The sequence below is a fragment of the Lygodium microphyllum genome, chromosome 12 (genome assembly GCF_053477565.2).
Source record: "Lygodium microphyllum isolate KBCC chromosome 12, Lygodium_microphyllum_v1.1.10, whole genome shotgun sequence".
NCBI classification, from domain to species: Eukaryota; Viridiplantae; Streptophyta; class Polypodiopsida; order Schizaeales; family Lygodiaceae; genus Lygodium; species Lygodium microphyllum.
The window spans coordinates 69878606-69894194 of NC_141146.1; the positions used below are offsets into that span (position 1 = coordinate 69878606).

Below are 15589 nucleotides of genomic sequence, written 5' to 3' on the forward strand. Positions count from 1 at the left end.
GACCCACCCCCCCCCTCCCACAGGAGGTGATGAGCCACACACACCTACCTTCTCCGCGCACCAACAGTCTTCCCCCTGCCACACAGTCACTAGCTCATCCGCCCCTGCCACCCGCCACACCTTCCCGAGACAAGCATAGCTGTTGCCACAGGAGTTCTTCCACAGTGGCCCATGGTCCTACCTGCGAGTTGCAGAGCGCGGAGAGTTCCCACTACCTCTAAAGGTGGGGATCTTCGTGGTTCGTAAGTCAAGGAGGGGCAAGGTCCATCTACTAGCACCACCGGATGGACCAAACTACGCCTTTTTTCTTCAGTTCTCTTACTCACGACTACACAGATTGAGGAGGAGTTGAAGAGTCAGGTGGCGGATCACATCTCCCAGTGGATGGGAGATGAAGGATTAGCATTGTTTGCACAACAGTGGCCAGGTTGCATGATGGACATTAACTCGTGGGAAGGTGCCGAGGTCCCACATGTGAGCATTATCTTTCGAGCCCCTCCACAGTGGAGAGCTCCGAGGGACGTGATCGAGTGGCCCCTAGCACAAGCGGCTCACTTCTACTAGTGTACAAAGGTGCGATTCTCAGCATGGCTGATAGATGCATAGATAGTACCACCTGGAGAATCTATCACCCCTATGGTCCAGCCGAGGGTCACCATGGGGGACAGGAGTTCACCATCCAGACCGGCAGCAAAGCGCACTTGCATGCCTCACAGTTTCTCCTCCTCATCAGCAGCATCCACACTGAACAGATGCCTGTTCGGTCAGTCACAGGTTTCCCCATGAGCTTACACCTTGCATCCTGGAATGTGAATAGTCTCCACTACAGTGGGGCACGTGGTTCTAGGAAGTTGATTGTTCGGTAGGAGTTGCAGCCTGCCCTTGCCGGATGGATCGACATCTTGCTTCTGCAGGAGCGCAAGCTCACCCCCACCTAGGCCCAAGGGGTTGGGAAGGTACTTCCGGGCAGCTTGCACACTTACTGGGAGCACACCATAGGTGCCCACGGTAGGAGTGGATGCGTATGCACCTCTCTTGGCCCGAGTCTCACTGCCTGTGTACGAGACCACGGGACAATAGTGGCAAGAAGGGTTCTATGGATCAGATTGGATATTGGGGACTCGTGTATTGGAGTCCTCAATGGCTATGCCCCTACGGAGGTTAGGGCACGCAGCAGGTTCTGGGTGGAGATCATAGATGGACTCCCAGAGGTGGACTCCTAGATTGTTGGAGGAGATTTCAACAACCTGGAAGCCTTGAAGGACCAACAGGGCAAAGGCAGAAACTACCAGGGTATGGCTGGGGAGGAGCAAGAGGCATGGGAGGTCTTTTTGCTTGCAGTCGGAGCACGTGATGCCTAGAAAGATCTTGCCTTCCATAGGAGGGAGAAGTCGTTGGACTTCTCTTAGGGATATGGGCGGCTAGGTGGAGTCCTGCTGGAGCAGTTGGAAAGGTTTTATGTGGGAGAGTGGGGAGGCTCTCATGGAGGCTAAATTGAGCAATTGGCAGGCACCACGTTGTTCGATCATTGCCCAATGCTCCTGATACTTGACCCCCCAACATCCGCCCTAGACACACGATCCTGTCGGATCCCTAACTCGATCTATAGGAGGGAGGAGGTGACGAGACAGATAGAGCAGATTTGGACCAAAGAGTGGGACAGAAGGGACCGGATAGCAGAAGAGGTTGCAAAGGTCCTAGCTGAGTCCAGCAGAATCTGCCAAGAGGCAGCCATACAGGCCAGGCAGCAGTGTGGGGAGGAGGAGAGAGCACTCTGGCGGGACCTTGCAACCACGCAAAGATTATTACAGGAGGCACCAAGGGGATCCCACCCTCCACGCACAGGAGATGCGCACGCGTGCAGCCATTGCTCGCCTAGAGGATAGGTGCTCGGAGTTCTCTTTCCGCACCTCAGCAGCCTTCTGGGCACGGAAGGGGGACATGATGTGTAGGGAGTTCTTCTAGGTGCACCAGCCCCGCACCGCAGGAGAGCAAATATGCATCCTTCGGGATCAGTATGGGAGGACCCTTTTTAGCCTAGATGAGGTGATGGAGATTGCCACCGACTATTACATGTGCCTCTTCCAGCAGGAGACAACTTCAACTAGAGGACAGAGATGTAGACAGCAAATATGGGATCACATGCCGTCCCTCGTTACAAAGGAGATGGGACGCTCCCTCCTAGCCCCTTCACAGAGAAGAAACTAAAGGAGGCTTTCCATACACAGGATGGGCAGAAATGCCCGGGGGAGGATGGCCTCTCTAAGGCCTTCTTCACTACCTACTAGGAAGTGGTGAAGGATCCCCTACTAATGGCTTTCCAAGAGATTTTCACTTCAGGACAAATGCCAGGGAGTCTCTCGACAGGCCTTATCAGTCTTCTCCCCAAAGGGGGAGACCGGTTGGAGCTCTCCCAGTGGAGACAGATCACCTTATTGAGTGGCTTATAAGGCACTGGCAAAGATGATTGGTAGGCGACTACGCCTCGTGCTTCTAGATATTATCCATGACACACAGACAGGCTTTGTCCAGGATAGGAGCATCCTAGACAATGTATTTACCTTCTTTGAGGCGACAGAGTGGGCTCACACAGTGGGCAGAGACTGGTAGCACTACTCTTGGATTTCGAGAAAGCTTATGACAGGGTGGACTGGGATTTCCTAGAGGGCACCATGGTGAGGTTGGAATTCCCCCAAGCTTGGATTCGTGGGGTCTCCGACCTGTACAGATCGGCCATCAACACGGTTCTCATAGGCGGAAGGCGAGGGGAGGAGTTTCGGTTGGAGAGATCGGTTCGACAGGGCCGCCCCCTAGCCCCATACTTGTTCCTACTCTTCGCAGAGGCGATGTCTCACTTCCTCAGGTCACATGTGAGCAGATTACGTGGCCTCCGACTTCTAGTGAGAGAGGAGACTGAGTTGTTAGACTCAGAGTATGCAGATGATATAGCCCTCTACATAGAGGACAATGAGTTGATGATGGAGAGAGTGAGGCTGGCTCTTGACATGTTTTGCTTTGCATCGGAAGCGAAAGTCGGTTGGTTTCCTCACACACCTGGACTCCATCACGGAGTGGGGCATCCACCTAGGATTTAGATGGGTGAGCAGAGGGCAAACTGTCCGATACCTAGGGTTCCAAGTGGGACTCGACATCACTCCTGCCTAGTAGTTTCTTCCTATCCTTGATTCTATTTAGAGGAAACTAACCTACTGGAGCACAGTTTGCCTCTCACTGGCCGGACGAGCCCTGGTGGTTAACCAAGTCCTCCTAGCAACGGCCTAGTACATCGCCTTGTGTTGGTGCTTCTCCTCATCGTACATAGTGCAACTTCGCCGCCTAGTGCAGAATTTCCTTTGGTCAGGGTCTGATGGTTCTAGGGATTCCAGGGCCAAGGTGGCGTGGGTGACCATCATACGACATAGGTCAGAGGGAGGGCTTGGGATCATAGACCCAGAGTATCAGAGTATGGCCCTCTTGGGCAAGCTAGTTGTCCACGATCTCACACCAGGCGGCCAGACCTGGAAGGTCTTATTGCAGGAGGGCCTTCAGGATTGTAGCCCAAGACTCGGCGGTGAGTGGAGGCCGTCCCTAAGATGGATCTTCACGTCAGCCCAGATCACCCCCCCTAGATCACCTTTCCTTCACAGCTTACTCCGTGTGTGGCAAGGCCTTCGTAAGGCCCTAATCCAAAGCCCCCAAGGCTGCCAGGAGGAAATTAGACCGTCAACCGGTGATTTGGAACCCCCAGGTCAAAGATCGGGAAGGGGCACAGATAGGTGAGAGCGTCCACATCTAGTGGGCTGGGTGGGAGGCCGGCCTAGCTCGTACCATCAGGACATGGCAGGAGGTGTACAGGATGGCGGACGAGGAGGTGTTGCAGCGAGTATCATGCTGCCAGAGAGGAGTGGAGTTAAAGAGAAGAGAGATAGACACAGCAATACCTCTAGAGTGGCTTGCTCCCCCGATATGACAGCTGATAGAGCCCGGGGAGGTATGGGCAGCTAGGTTTTCACCAGTAGGCATCCCCCTTCAGGTGGCAAGTAGAGTGGGTGGCGCCCCGCAAGGGACTTTCTTCGCCGTTCAGGAGGGGGAACGTCTGGCCCTTGACAGAGGGCAACAAGATGAGGGGATTGCCACCCTTTCGTGGGGGAGGATTCGGGTGGTGGGCCTTTAGGGAAAGACATGGTGACTGGACCCCTATGTTTTCTGGAAGGAGCTCAGGGAGTGGCGCCTCTAGATCTAGGAGGGCAGACCACTTGATGAGTTGTGGAGTGGGATCCAGGAGCGTGGCTATGGCCGGCCTCTACAGTCGCCAAGAAGCCACCCAGGTTCCTAGAGTACACTGCCAGGATTGGCAGACATGTACTGATGTAGGAGGATATGGACTGGGTGCCATCACGCAGCAGGCATCGGGCTGAGCATACCATCACGGAGCCCTTCTAACAGACCTTCTGGCGCCGCCTATGGAATAGTTGGAGGCCGAGGAGGATGTTGTACTTTTTATGGCTAGTGGCACATGGAGGCTTGGAGGTGGGAAGTTGGCTTGCCTAGATGCAGTAGGAGGGAGATTGTAAGTGCTGCACACAGCAGCCTTTGGAAACCCCAAAGCACTGCATTTGGTCATGTGAGGAGGCACAGCTCGTGTGGAGAGGAGCATGCCGCATCCTTCGCCGTATAGCACCTAGCCTTAGGTGTATCTCATGGGGAGTTTTCTGCTGGCAGGCAGTCAGCCAGGGCCGTCACCTTTTGTATGAGGCCGAGATGCAGGACACGATATTCATGATTGAGGCAGGGTAATGCGCAGTGGTCGGTCTGGAGGCTCTACCCATCCGCCAGGTACTAGAGCCCATAGCAGACCACTCAAAGGTATGGGAGATCATAGGGAGTCTTACTGGATGGCATATATAGAAGGCGCGGTGTCAGGAGGCTTTCGGCGGAGAGAGACTTTCAGCACATGTGACCTTAGCAGAGCTCTGGACCTCCATCATCCACTCCCTCCGCGGCCGATGGGATCAGGTGCAGGTCGAGTCCAAGGCTCGTCAGGAACTCCGTGGTCACTTCATGCATACTTGGGGCGGCCAAGGTCTGTTCTTTGTGATGCAGGCAGGCAGCCCCAATTGGCGATATACCCCCCCCCCATGGCTTCTTGCCCCCATCCCCCCCAGACCGCCTTGAGAGGCTTGTATACATGATGTATTGGTGACTTTGCATCAGCTCCAGCTAGTCTGTTGAGCATGAGCATTCTATTGTAATCAGATTTTTGAGTAATATAATCAGCCACATTTTACTTGCAAAAAATAAAATAAAATATGATAATCTTGTCATCTATGCAATGGAGAAATGGTCTTGATAGAAGACCAACTTCATCCCTAGTGGCTAAATTGCTGTATTTCAGGTGTTATCTCCTTGGATATCTAGATGGGCGCTAGCAGCATTGGTCATAGTGGTCATTAAAGTGACCTAGTGCGAATGCACTGGGGACACATTAGGGTTGGGCATTCAAGTCCTATTTATCGGACTAAAGGCCCCATAGTGCATGCACATCATAGTGTGATCACCACTCTCAAACCTCGGGCCCGTTGCCAATGCATCCATTCACTAGGATAGTGTAGGCTAGTGGTATGGGGCACCAGCTCTTGGGACATGGTAGTGGCCCAAAACATTACAAGCTCCCAAGCTTGCAGGTAAGCCCATTCGGCTCTATGGCTAAGAGGTAAGTCTGATGTCCATTCCCTCTATGTTTTATGTCACGGATACAGCTTGTGTCATGTCTTATATGCAAAACCTATTATCTAGCACGTGAAACAATGAAATGCACAAAACCATTGTTTGCTCGCAAAATTGTCACAATCTATGCATGACAGGTACACTTTTGTCTCATATAGAGCACTATGGAATACTACTAGCAAGAGGGGTGTACATGGGAGCATATGTTGCAGGTGGGGGGTATGACAAGATACATTCCTTGTTCAGTTATTGTACTCAGGATAGCATAGAGCAATGCTTTTGCATAAGTCTTTCAATGTTGTCAACAGCTAGGGCCTATGGAGCTACCACTCCAAGGGCATGGCAAACTATTGTCTAGAACCAGAAGACTCAAACATGTTGGTAAGCATTAAAGAAAATTTTTAATATCAATATTAATATTAATGTCAGTAACATTATTAGATTATGTTATTGTTAACATCGGTACTAGTATTGATGTTATGGTTAAATGTTAATGTGGATTAGTGGTGCTGGGGTGAGAGAATGTGTGGAAGTTGTGAGGGAGAGAGAAAGTGGAACGAAAGTCAAGAAGAAGGCCGTGAAGAAAGAAGAAAAGGTCAAAGAGAGAGAACTTGAATGTTTAAGACAGAGATGAATGTTTGATTGTGACCATGGTGCTGCACTTATTGATGGGCAGATCATAGGGCGGGTGGTCAATCAGATGGTGGTCAATGCTATGCAAGGGCAGTCCCAATTAGAAAGATCACAAAGATACGAACTTTGCTGGCAAGCTTCCCCATGTGGTACACTCCATAATGACCACTTCCTTCAATCACATGAGGGCCACAAGGTGGTTTACAAGGAGGCAAGTCATTTATGCCTCGCTGAGGCATTAAGGTTCTGAGCAGCTCCTAACTAACACCATCCAACTTTTTCAAAAAGAAGAAGCCACCTAGATCTCCATTTAATACAGCCTAGCCCAGCCACACTTTGCCATAATTGCAACCTACAAATTTGTTGTTTTCTCTCATCTACTCTCTCTTGGATTTCTCTCATTAGGAACTCTTCCTCTCTCGCTCTCTCTATTTTGCCCATTCTTTCACTCTCTCTCTACGTTTTTCGTTGAGAGGGGCATCAGAGGCACGTCTGGCACGTGGATACGCAGCACTAGGGGCACTCAAGAGTCAATGTGCTCACATACAGTTCCAAGAGCCCCGCACCAAACTCTGGTTGTTTGACACCCTAGTCACACCTACATTACTATATGGAGCAAAGGTATGGGGTTGCAGCTTGTACCACAGGCGTCTTAGCCCACTCACTGATCAGATTGGAGTAGAGAGGGATAATTATGATGGTTGGGATAGCATGGAAAGGCCATTGATCATGATGATAGCATGCATGATTAGGAGTAAGCCCTCCACCCCACATCCCATTGTCTGAGCAAAGCTAGGGGCAACATCTATAGTTACGGAGGCACTCTTCAAGGCAGTGACCTTTTGGCACAGACTGGGAACTTCCATGCCACAGATACTCTAGATTAGCACTAACCTCATCTAGACAACTAGCAGCAGGAGGCGAGAAGAACTATTGGTTTTCACGGATGGCTATTTGGATGAGCCTACATGGTTTGGATATTGACCATCTTCCACCTTTGGATTATAGCCTTGACTGCCCTACACTTTCTCTTAGCCGATCAGGGTTGAACCAAGTGATCAGAGCTGATATCTTGAGGATTGAGACAGCAAGGACATGGATCCATCCACCACTCCCTCTAGGATCGAGGATGGAGTTCTCCAGGATTCATTTCTTGTGTCTCTCTGATGATGGTTTCACTATTCGGCTAGCATATATGGACACGCATCTCTCCCATAGTGTACGGGTTGCTATCGGACAGATTCGCACCTCCTCACATAGGCTTCAGATGGAGACAGGCAGATGGACAAATACCCTAGCAGAGGATAGGACTTGCTAGCTTTGTGGTCAAGAGCCTGAGACAAAGGAGCACTACATATGCAGATGCACAATATACTCTGACATACGAGGACGGTACCACTACCTCTTCCGTGATGGATTTGGACCCCTTCATCACATCATGGAGTACGAGGACCAGAGATGCCTAGGTCTTTTCCTCCTTGAGCTCAAGAGGCACCGAACTGCACTACTGTGAGACAAGAGGCCAGCTCACCCAGAGGGACACACACAGAGAGTAGTGACATACTTGTTCTACAAAGCCAACCCTACTGACACTACCAACCTAGCAAAGACAGAGCCACCCCGCTAGACACCTTACAGGCCACACCGTGGAGTCACATTGGATCGAGCCATTTCCCTTCGTCGAGCACGAGACCTTGTCTACCAGGACCATGTCTGAGGAGGCCACACCACTGTTGGATTAGAGCCATTATCACGAGACACCGAAGACTCACCACCAAGCATATTAGTGAAGCAGCTAGGGACCGCATCATAGCTGAGTTCATGTGTAGATCTTGAGATCAGCTACAGCCCATAGTTTCCACCACACCTTTGTACATGGTTCTATCAGATCTGGTTCTCCTTTCCTTTCCTTTTCTTTTCTATCGATGGAACAACACTACACATGGTTCAACCCTAGTATAGTCCCATTGTATAGTTATTTTCAGTATTGTTTCATAGGCCGCCCACTTATTTGTAATGTTATCTTTACCTTGCTGATGAGATGACATTAGACATGGATGTACTCTAGATTTTGTCTCATAGGCCACATTGGCCTTATGTAGACGTTAATATATCTTTCTTTCTTTCTACCTCCTCAATACCACTAGTGTCTCTAACCATCATGGCTTCACATGACATGCCTTCCCTTGAGGCTCCGTTCATGAGTGAACCCCAGCACATGGAGGATGTCCATCCTCCGTAAACCAGATGTATGAGCATCAAAAGGCCTGATTCTAGAAGATAAGGGCAGGGTGAATTCCAAAAGGTTGAAGGTATCCTATGGTTGGTTATTTGTCCAGAAGGGGGACAAGCTATACAAGCTGCACAATGTTGTTTTCGAATAGCTATGTTTGAAAGGATTGTTTTTCTATAGTTTTTTTAAGGCTCTTAATTAGAAACCTAAAGATGACTGGTGCCTTGGCTGGAAAGCAAGTGGATGGACATAGGGTCATCCTTTTGCATGGCATTAGAATGGCCACTTCAATTAAAACAAGGATGATCCATAGAACAATAAGGCAAAGATGAACTCCAAGGCATCAATAGATACTTTGGAAGCTTCAAGTATGCTTTTTGGATTTTCAACAAAGGATTATTTTGTTCCACAAATAGATGCCATGGCCCAAAAATAAGGGTTCCCTACATGGCTAGATTGGATTTTGTGTCCTAAAGATTTTTTTAAGTGCCTTGCTCATGAGTGGAAGACAAGAAATGTGTTACAAAACAAGCAAATAAGGTCTATCCATGGAGAGTAGTCATGCTAAGTGACGGGACAGATTGCTTTGACAGTGGAAATCAAACATTCCCTACCACAGTCTTTGTTGGCCTTGATAGGTGGCCTTTTTAGCAGAAACATGTTGTGATATTGTGAAATTGCACATTATAGATGTGTTGTTTGTACAACTTGGGATCGTCATTTTGTCTTTCATGTCTATTGGCTTGAATCTCCTCCAAAGCATGGACATCTGTCACACATGATGTACCAGCAGCCACGTGTGGGTTTGGCTAAGACACCATCAAGTGCCAATTTGCAGGCAGAACACCCCTATCTGTTTCATTTAGTGAACTGGACTAAGGTACATCTGGAGAACAGGAAATGCTCCTATATTGAATGCAGCTATAGCCATTTATGGTCATATTGGTCAAGTTCCTTGTGTCGAAAGGGTTCCATTGCATCTGCATGCATCTGTCCTCTGAGAGCTGGCTGCAGCTGTATATCCTTCAGGAGGTGGCCTCCATTCATGAAGATCAACTGTTCCATTTGTGCAAATAATCACAAGAAAATACAAGTATTCTGAAAGATAATAGAAACTGCCATCTAATCCTTTTTGTGATTACAATGGTGTTAAATGGTAACTTTACAGTTTTAGCCTTCATCCTTTTGTTGAAAAGTATGTCAGGCTCTAACTTACAGACTACAAAATAACACCAGATGCCATGACCTATTAGAAAATAGCAACGAAGTGGATGTATGATAGGCAGCTTCAAAGAAGTCACAGCATATACACATATAGGAAGTACACTGGAATTCTGGCCCGCTGGGGGGGGTGGGGGGCGCCTTGGCATGTGGTGGAAAGGAGAGAGAGCACTTTGCAGCCAGATCATCCTGGTCTCTTCCCTTTAATCAGATGGACTCCTCTCTGACACATTTGGTGCACATGTAATGCCTTTTTCGGCCTCAGGTATTCGTGGTCACATGGCACATGTTTAAGGATTGCTGTTATGGCAGATTCCTTCCATAGTTTCGGCGGACCTGGTGTTCCCTAAAGTGGCTGCTCCATGTGTCCCCCACATGATATTGGTGCACTGTGTTTCGGTGGCCTTTGCCTTCACTTGTGATTGCTGGGATTTTCTTTGGCTGGCCAGAAAGCCTGATGTAAATACTCTTACTTAATTTAAGCTTCTTCACAGAGAGAGAGAGATGGAAGGTAAGACTATGGTTTCAAAACTGTCTATACATAGTATCTAAATACAGTTTTTAGAAGTAAAGAAGCCTGTGTACTTTCCCCAAAGGAGAAATCATAGCTGCTTATTATAAGAGATTTCATGTCCATCATAAAAAATTCATAAGGTAAACAACCACATTAAATTAGGCCAACCCCAAACACAAATAAACAAACTAATAATGATATGCTGAAGCTATTATGCGATAGAAGTATCAAATTATTCCTCTTGGAATCTATGAGCTATATCATGATCTTTCAAAATCTTCTCAAAGAAAGGGCATCACAAGAAACAAAAGTTTACCTTGCACGTATTTCTGCTTCAGTATAGGTTCTAATGGTGTTTTCTGGAATACCAAAAGCTTTTCCTAGCTTCTGAAAAGACACAAACCCCCTCCCCATAAGGAAACAAAAACATACATCCCCATAAGGACATAAAAACATACATCATAATGCCACAAAAATTTCTCCCTCTCCTCTACTATGCAATACAAATAGGCCATCAATACTTGTCTTCTTACAGGTAAAGAAGGTCAAAATTGGATTTTGATTCAAGTCAACTAATGCATAGAACGCTGATGCTAGCTTTTTAGCTTTGCTTTATATAAAAGTAGAAATTCATAATGAGCATGTCATCTAGCTCTATCAGGTTCAGAAATGGACTCAGCCTCATTTAAGCAGGACAATCATCCACTGGATTAATAAACAATACCTTTTTCTTTACTCATATTCAAGATTCAGAAGTGATGACATATATATGTTTCATGGTAAAGATCTGAAGATTGCATTGATTTATTAAGAACCATAGAACCAGCAGTCATGTTTCTATCTTTCAAAATAACTTTTAACATGACTACAGAAAGAGAGAGAGGGGTACCTCCACAGTTTTTGGGTACATTTGCAAGAGCAAATCAGAGAATACTTCGCATAGCCTTCTAGCTCTCTCAAGAGTTGCTTTCAGCCTGAGTGCCCAAATTCGTGTGCCATCTTCATTTCCTACCAACATGCAAGTCACATAATCTGTTTTTGCGAAAAAGCTTTCCATCTATTAATTTATGCATTATACACAGACATTCTAAGAGAAACCAAAGAAAGTAGTTTAGCATTGCAACTCCATCTCCAACAAAGTAAATCAAGGATAGCTGGCATCACGAGGCATAAGGACAGAAAGGGATGTGTTGTGACCAACGAAAAAATAACCTACTCCACCTAATGCTACTGTAGTGAATTTGCAATTGTGATGTACAAACTATTTTGAAAGGGATGCTGCTTAGTTATTCAAATACATTAATTTCAAAATAAATGAAATGTCCAAAGTGTTGCTCTCTTATTGAACTTAGCCTAGAATTTGGCATATACTCATAATAAAGCAAAATGGGATCCCAGATCATAGGGCTATGAAATTTGATAGTGAACACAATAATAAAGTCTTTATTAAATGATATCTGAAGTCTGAGATGACCTTGCTACTTAATTCTTTCTGAACAGAAGGCATCGTTATTCACAGAACATTTCACCTCCAAAAGATTTATGGTTTCCTTAAAACTTGCATAATTATAAGCATCTACTTTTGCTTGGCTCTTCCTTTTAACAGTGGCCAAATAACTCTGGCAAGCAAGAGGCCTCTTTTTCTTTGCCCAATTTGCAGAAGAATGGTACACAGAAATCAGAAGCATTGTAACAAGCCTACAACTTGGAAGCACGAGATATTTTATTGGTGCCCTTTAGAAATAGTGCCACAGTGAAATTACCTCAGCTTATCATTCATCTTAATACCCATTTCAGTAATTAGCCAAAATTCTAAATGATCAAGAGAAAGATCAACCAAGTGGCTCATTCACATCAATCTTGAACCACAATGATTGCAAATATCCAGCTTGAAAACATTTAAATTTCAGCACAAAGCAATGATTGCTTTCATCAGTTTTGCCCTTCAAACATAAAACAGCAAGAAACCAGGCAAACCGAATACAGCATTGAGGTAGTAACTGTGCAATTTTACTATTTCCTGGTTACATGAAATGTCATCCAAGCCCACGTACCAATGTTGAGAGGCCAAGACTAAGCAAGATAAAACTCTGAGTTGTGACAATGATATTATTTTCCCATGCTAAAAATGGGTCAACCAACCCCCTAAAGTGATTTGGAAGTTCAAAATCAGCATCATGTTTTTGTAGTAGAGGCTGATCACAATGACCTCCTAGTGTTGGTAAGGAGCTAGATGATGCTTAACAATATGGGCCTGCCCAATGCCAGCCCATTGGCCCCTCTGATCAGAAGATTTCCTACTGCTGATCAGATAGAGCAAAAGGCTCATGGACAATGGATCCTTCTGGATTCAGGTCACTTACAAGGTTTGAGAGTATATATTCCAAGTCTCAAAGGCATTACTCCCATCAATACAATAATTGGATCTTTGGTAGGGTTTGTGGCATTTGGAAGATAGATACCCAACAATTTACATTTCCTTCATTGGTTTGGGTGTTTGGCATATCTGAATGACACAATACACCTTCAGGCATCAGGCTCGTGCTCGCAGAATTTAAACATAGATTATGTGGCAACTTTCAATTATGGGGGCAGGTTTATAAAAAATTAGATACTAGTCAGATGGACAAAGGTGGTCAAAGGTATCTGAACATCTAGTTGCCTACACTTTAGATCTCTATGAATTTCTAAACAAAGTCTACATGCTAGCCAATTTAGGGCTGATTGAACATCTGACTCTTTTTCCCTGGTGATAATTATCATGTTGAAAGGGCCGCCTGGGGCATGGGTGGGATTTTGCAAAGAACTACTAATTGAACATGGCTATTGCGAATATATTGCCTCAAGTAACACATTCTACCACACGATACTCTTCACATGAGACATATGTGAGTCAACAATGTGGGCCTCACATGAGAACCTCTTAGTATGACACTTCAAATTGTGATGCATGACAATTCATACTTCACACCACCCACTATATCTCTACATAGTTAGGATATGGGTTTTTAATTCATAACAATGACGTGTACAACAAACCCGAATCTGTACAGAGAAACCCTAATGCTTTCAAGTTTTTGCAAATTATCCTGTAACTGCACTGTAAGCGTAGAACGCTGATCCAGCTTCATAGAGGACATCATGCTTTACAATGATCCTCTTCTACTTAGCCTAACGAATGAGCAAGAAAACTGCTCTCTAGATCAGCATGAGGACACAAAAGATATTTGCACATTTCCTTATAGGATAGGATAGAAAGACATAGACCACTGAGAACTGTAGTTCGTCCCTTTCACCTATCTACATCGAATGTCTTATAGAAGCCTGAAATAGAAAGAACGAGTTGGACTTTACTGAGTTTCCATAAACATAATTGACAAACTTAGGGACCAAAATGAGAAGAAAAGAACAGACCTTCTTTCTCAGCCATTCCATGTGACTCCCAGGCCAAAATCTCATTTTCGATTGCCATGCATTCTGCTTGCTTCCAACCAGAGATTCCTAATTGGCGAATTCCAAGGACTAGTGCACCTAAAGGATGGCTCCACTTCCTAACATTTTTTGACCTTGCTTCATTTGCCAGCATCATGGGTCCTCCCAGTGAATTAACTATGTTGATAAACCTACAATAAAGGAAGTAAAAAATCACCAAAGAGAACTTGCACTTTGCAGGAATAACTCTACTGCCATTTCACAATATTGTAGTTCCACACACCAGGCCATGATTTAAAACCTAAACAGGTGTAAATGGATGTGGTGATTGTGCATGCAGGCTTTTTCTAAAATCAGCCCATACAAGTTGCTGTAAACTTGTAGTACAGTTAATTAAATAAGCCACAAACATTTAACGAGAGGCAGGTCAGTAGATAAATTGATTGTATGGAAATAGTGAAAGTTCTGGATCCTCTTTGTTGCCGAAGCCAGGACTAAAATAAATCAGCTTACCTACAGGATTATTGGTCGATTCTGAAGCCAAAATTGTTTGTTAGCAGAAAAGCAGGACTCTTCAACATTCAGAATCAATGCATTTAGGGTGAAGACAGTCAATGTTAATGAATCCCAGGATTGTTTCCAAAAATAGCTATGTGTACAGATGATCACAGTGCAAGATATTTTACTCACCCAGGACTTTGGTACTGGCTTTACACAATCTTTTAAAAGAGACAGCCTACATTAAGGCAACTTCTATGATACAAGTAAAGCCTATCTAGCAAGCTATATCAGAAAGATGAGATTCAAGGAGAAGCATCATAATATCCTGTCTGTGAAATAGAAGTCATCATGATAGGCTTTCCAATATGCTCATTACAGAAAGCACAGAGATAGGAAAAAAACCTGCTTAAGAGCACAAAGGAGTAATCCTCCAGACCAATCTCGCACAGTCGCCACTATTAAAAAAAACCCATCAACATATAACATGTAAGATGGCAACAACAAACAAACAGTCAAAAGCTATTGCATGCATGATCTATATTTCTACAAGTAGAAGTTAACCAGAAGTTAGGAAGACAACAAGCTGTAAATAGTGCCAAAGCACACAGAGATCAGAAAAAGCAATGAGCATGCCACTGAACAATACCAATAGTGAAGGAGGTCTCAACACCTTTATACCAACAACATGGTAGTCATGATGTAAATGGCAAAACAAGTTCCAATTTCAAACTGCTAAACAAGCCAACAAAAAGGCTTACTTTTTGCCGCATTGCAATTGCATCATCAGGGGCATCATTTCGAAGGCCACTTTCAAGGCCTTTCATCAGGATAGCACGCAAGCTCGTTAAAGAATGCAGCATGCTAACAATAGAATCAGTTCCTTTACCACTGTCACCATTGGTTGAAGCTTCTCCTAACTCATCTAAACTCTGTCACAGCAAAAAAAAACATATCAGAAGTAAGAACCCCCCTCAGAACTAAGAACACCCCTCCTTCCTCATGCTCTACTAGCACTTTTCCATCTCAAGAAAGATTCACCAGTCACTGTTAGCCTAGCTATAAAACTTAATATTCTATTCACACCTTTTCAAAAGAAAACTCATCTTAGTCTGTCTAGTTCACTCCCAGCATGCAGAAATGCATTCAAAAGTCTGAAAATCACCTTTTTTTGACTCAGGAAATCCTCCAGAACCAACATGTTGTGTTCCTCCAAAGAAGGTTGAATGGATTCCAACTGCTCTGTCAAGCTGTAGAAACCCTTCATTTTAGGTGGCTGATCAATCTAAACCAAAAGCATGAAGGAAGAAACATGGATTTAAGCAGCTCAA

At 45.4% G+C, this 15589-nt stretch overlaps 1 protein-coding gene across 4 annotated transcripts in view; it reads right to left on the reverse strand.

Moving 5' to 3' along the window:
- PWD (chloroplastidic phosphoglucan, water dikinase (ATGWD3)) overlaps positions 1-15589 on the reverse strand; it is a 95111-nt gene that overhangs the window by 33854 nt on the left and 45668 nt on the right. For 3 of the 4 annotated variants that reach the window (XM_087689599.1, XM_087689598.1, XM_087689601.1), the window contains 6 exons: positions 15424-15508; positions 15020-15190; positions 14664-14716; positions 13743-13951; positions 11218-11336; positions 10645-10715 (listed from right to left, as the gene is read on the reverse strand). In XM_087689599.1, the coding sequence (XP_087545725.1) occupies positions 10645-10715; positions 11218-11336; positions 13743-13951; positions 14664-14716; positions 15020-15190; positions 15424-15508 (708 nt within the window). The remainder of the gene's footprint in view (positions 1-10644; positions 10716-11217; positions 11337-13742; positions 13952-14663; positions 14717-15019; positions 15191-15423; positions 15509-15589) is intronic. The other variant, XM_087689600.1, reaches the window with a different exon arrangement.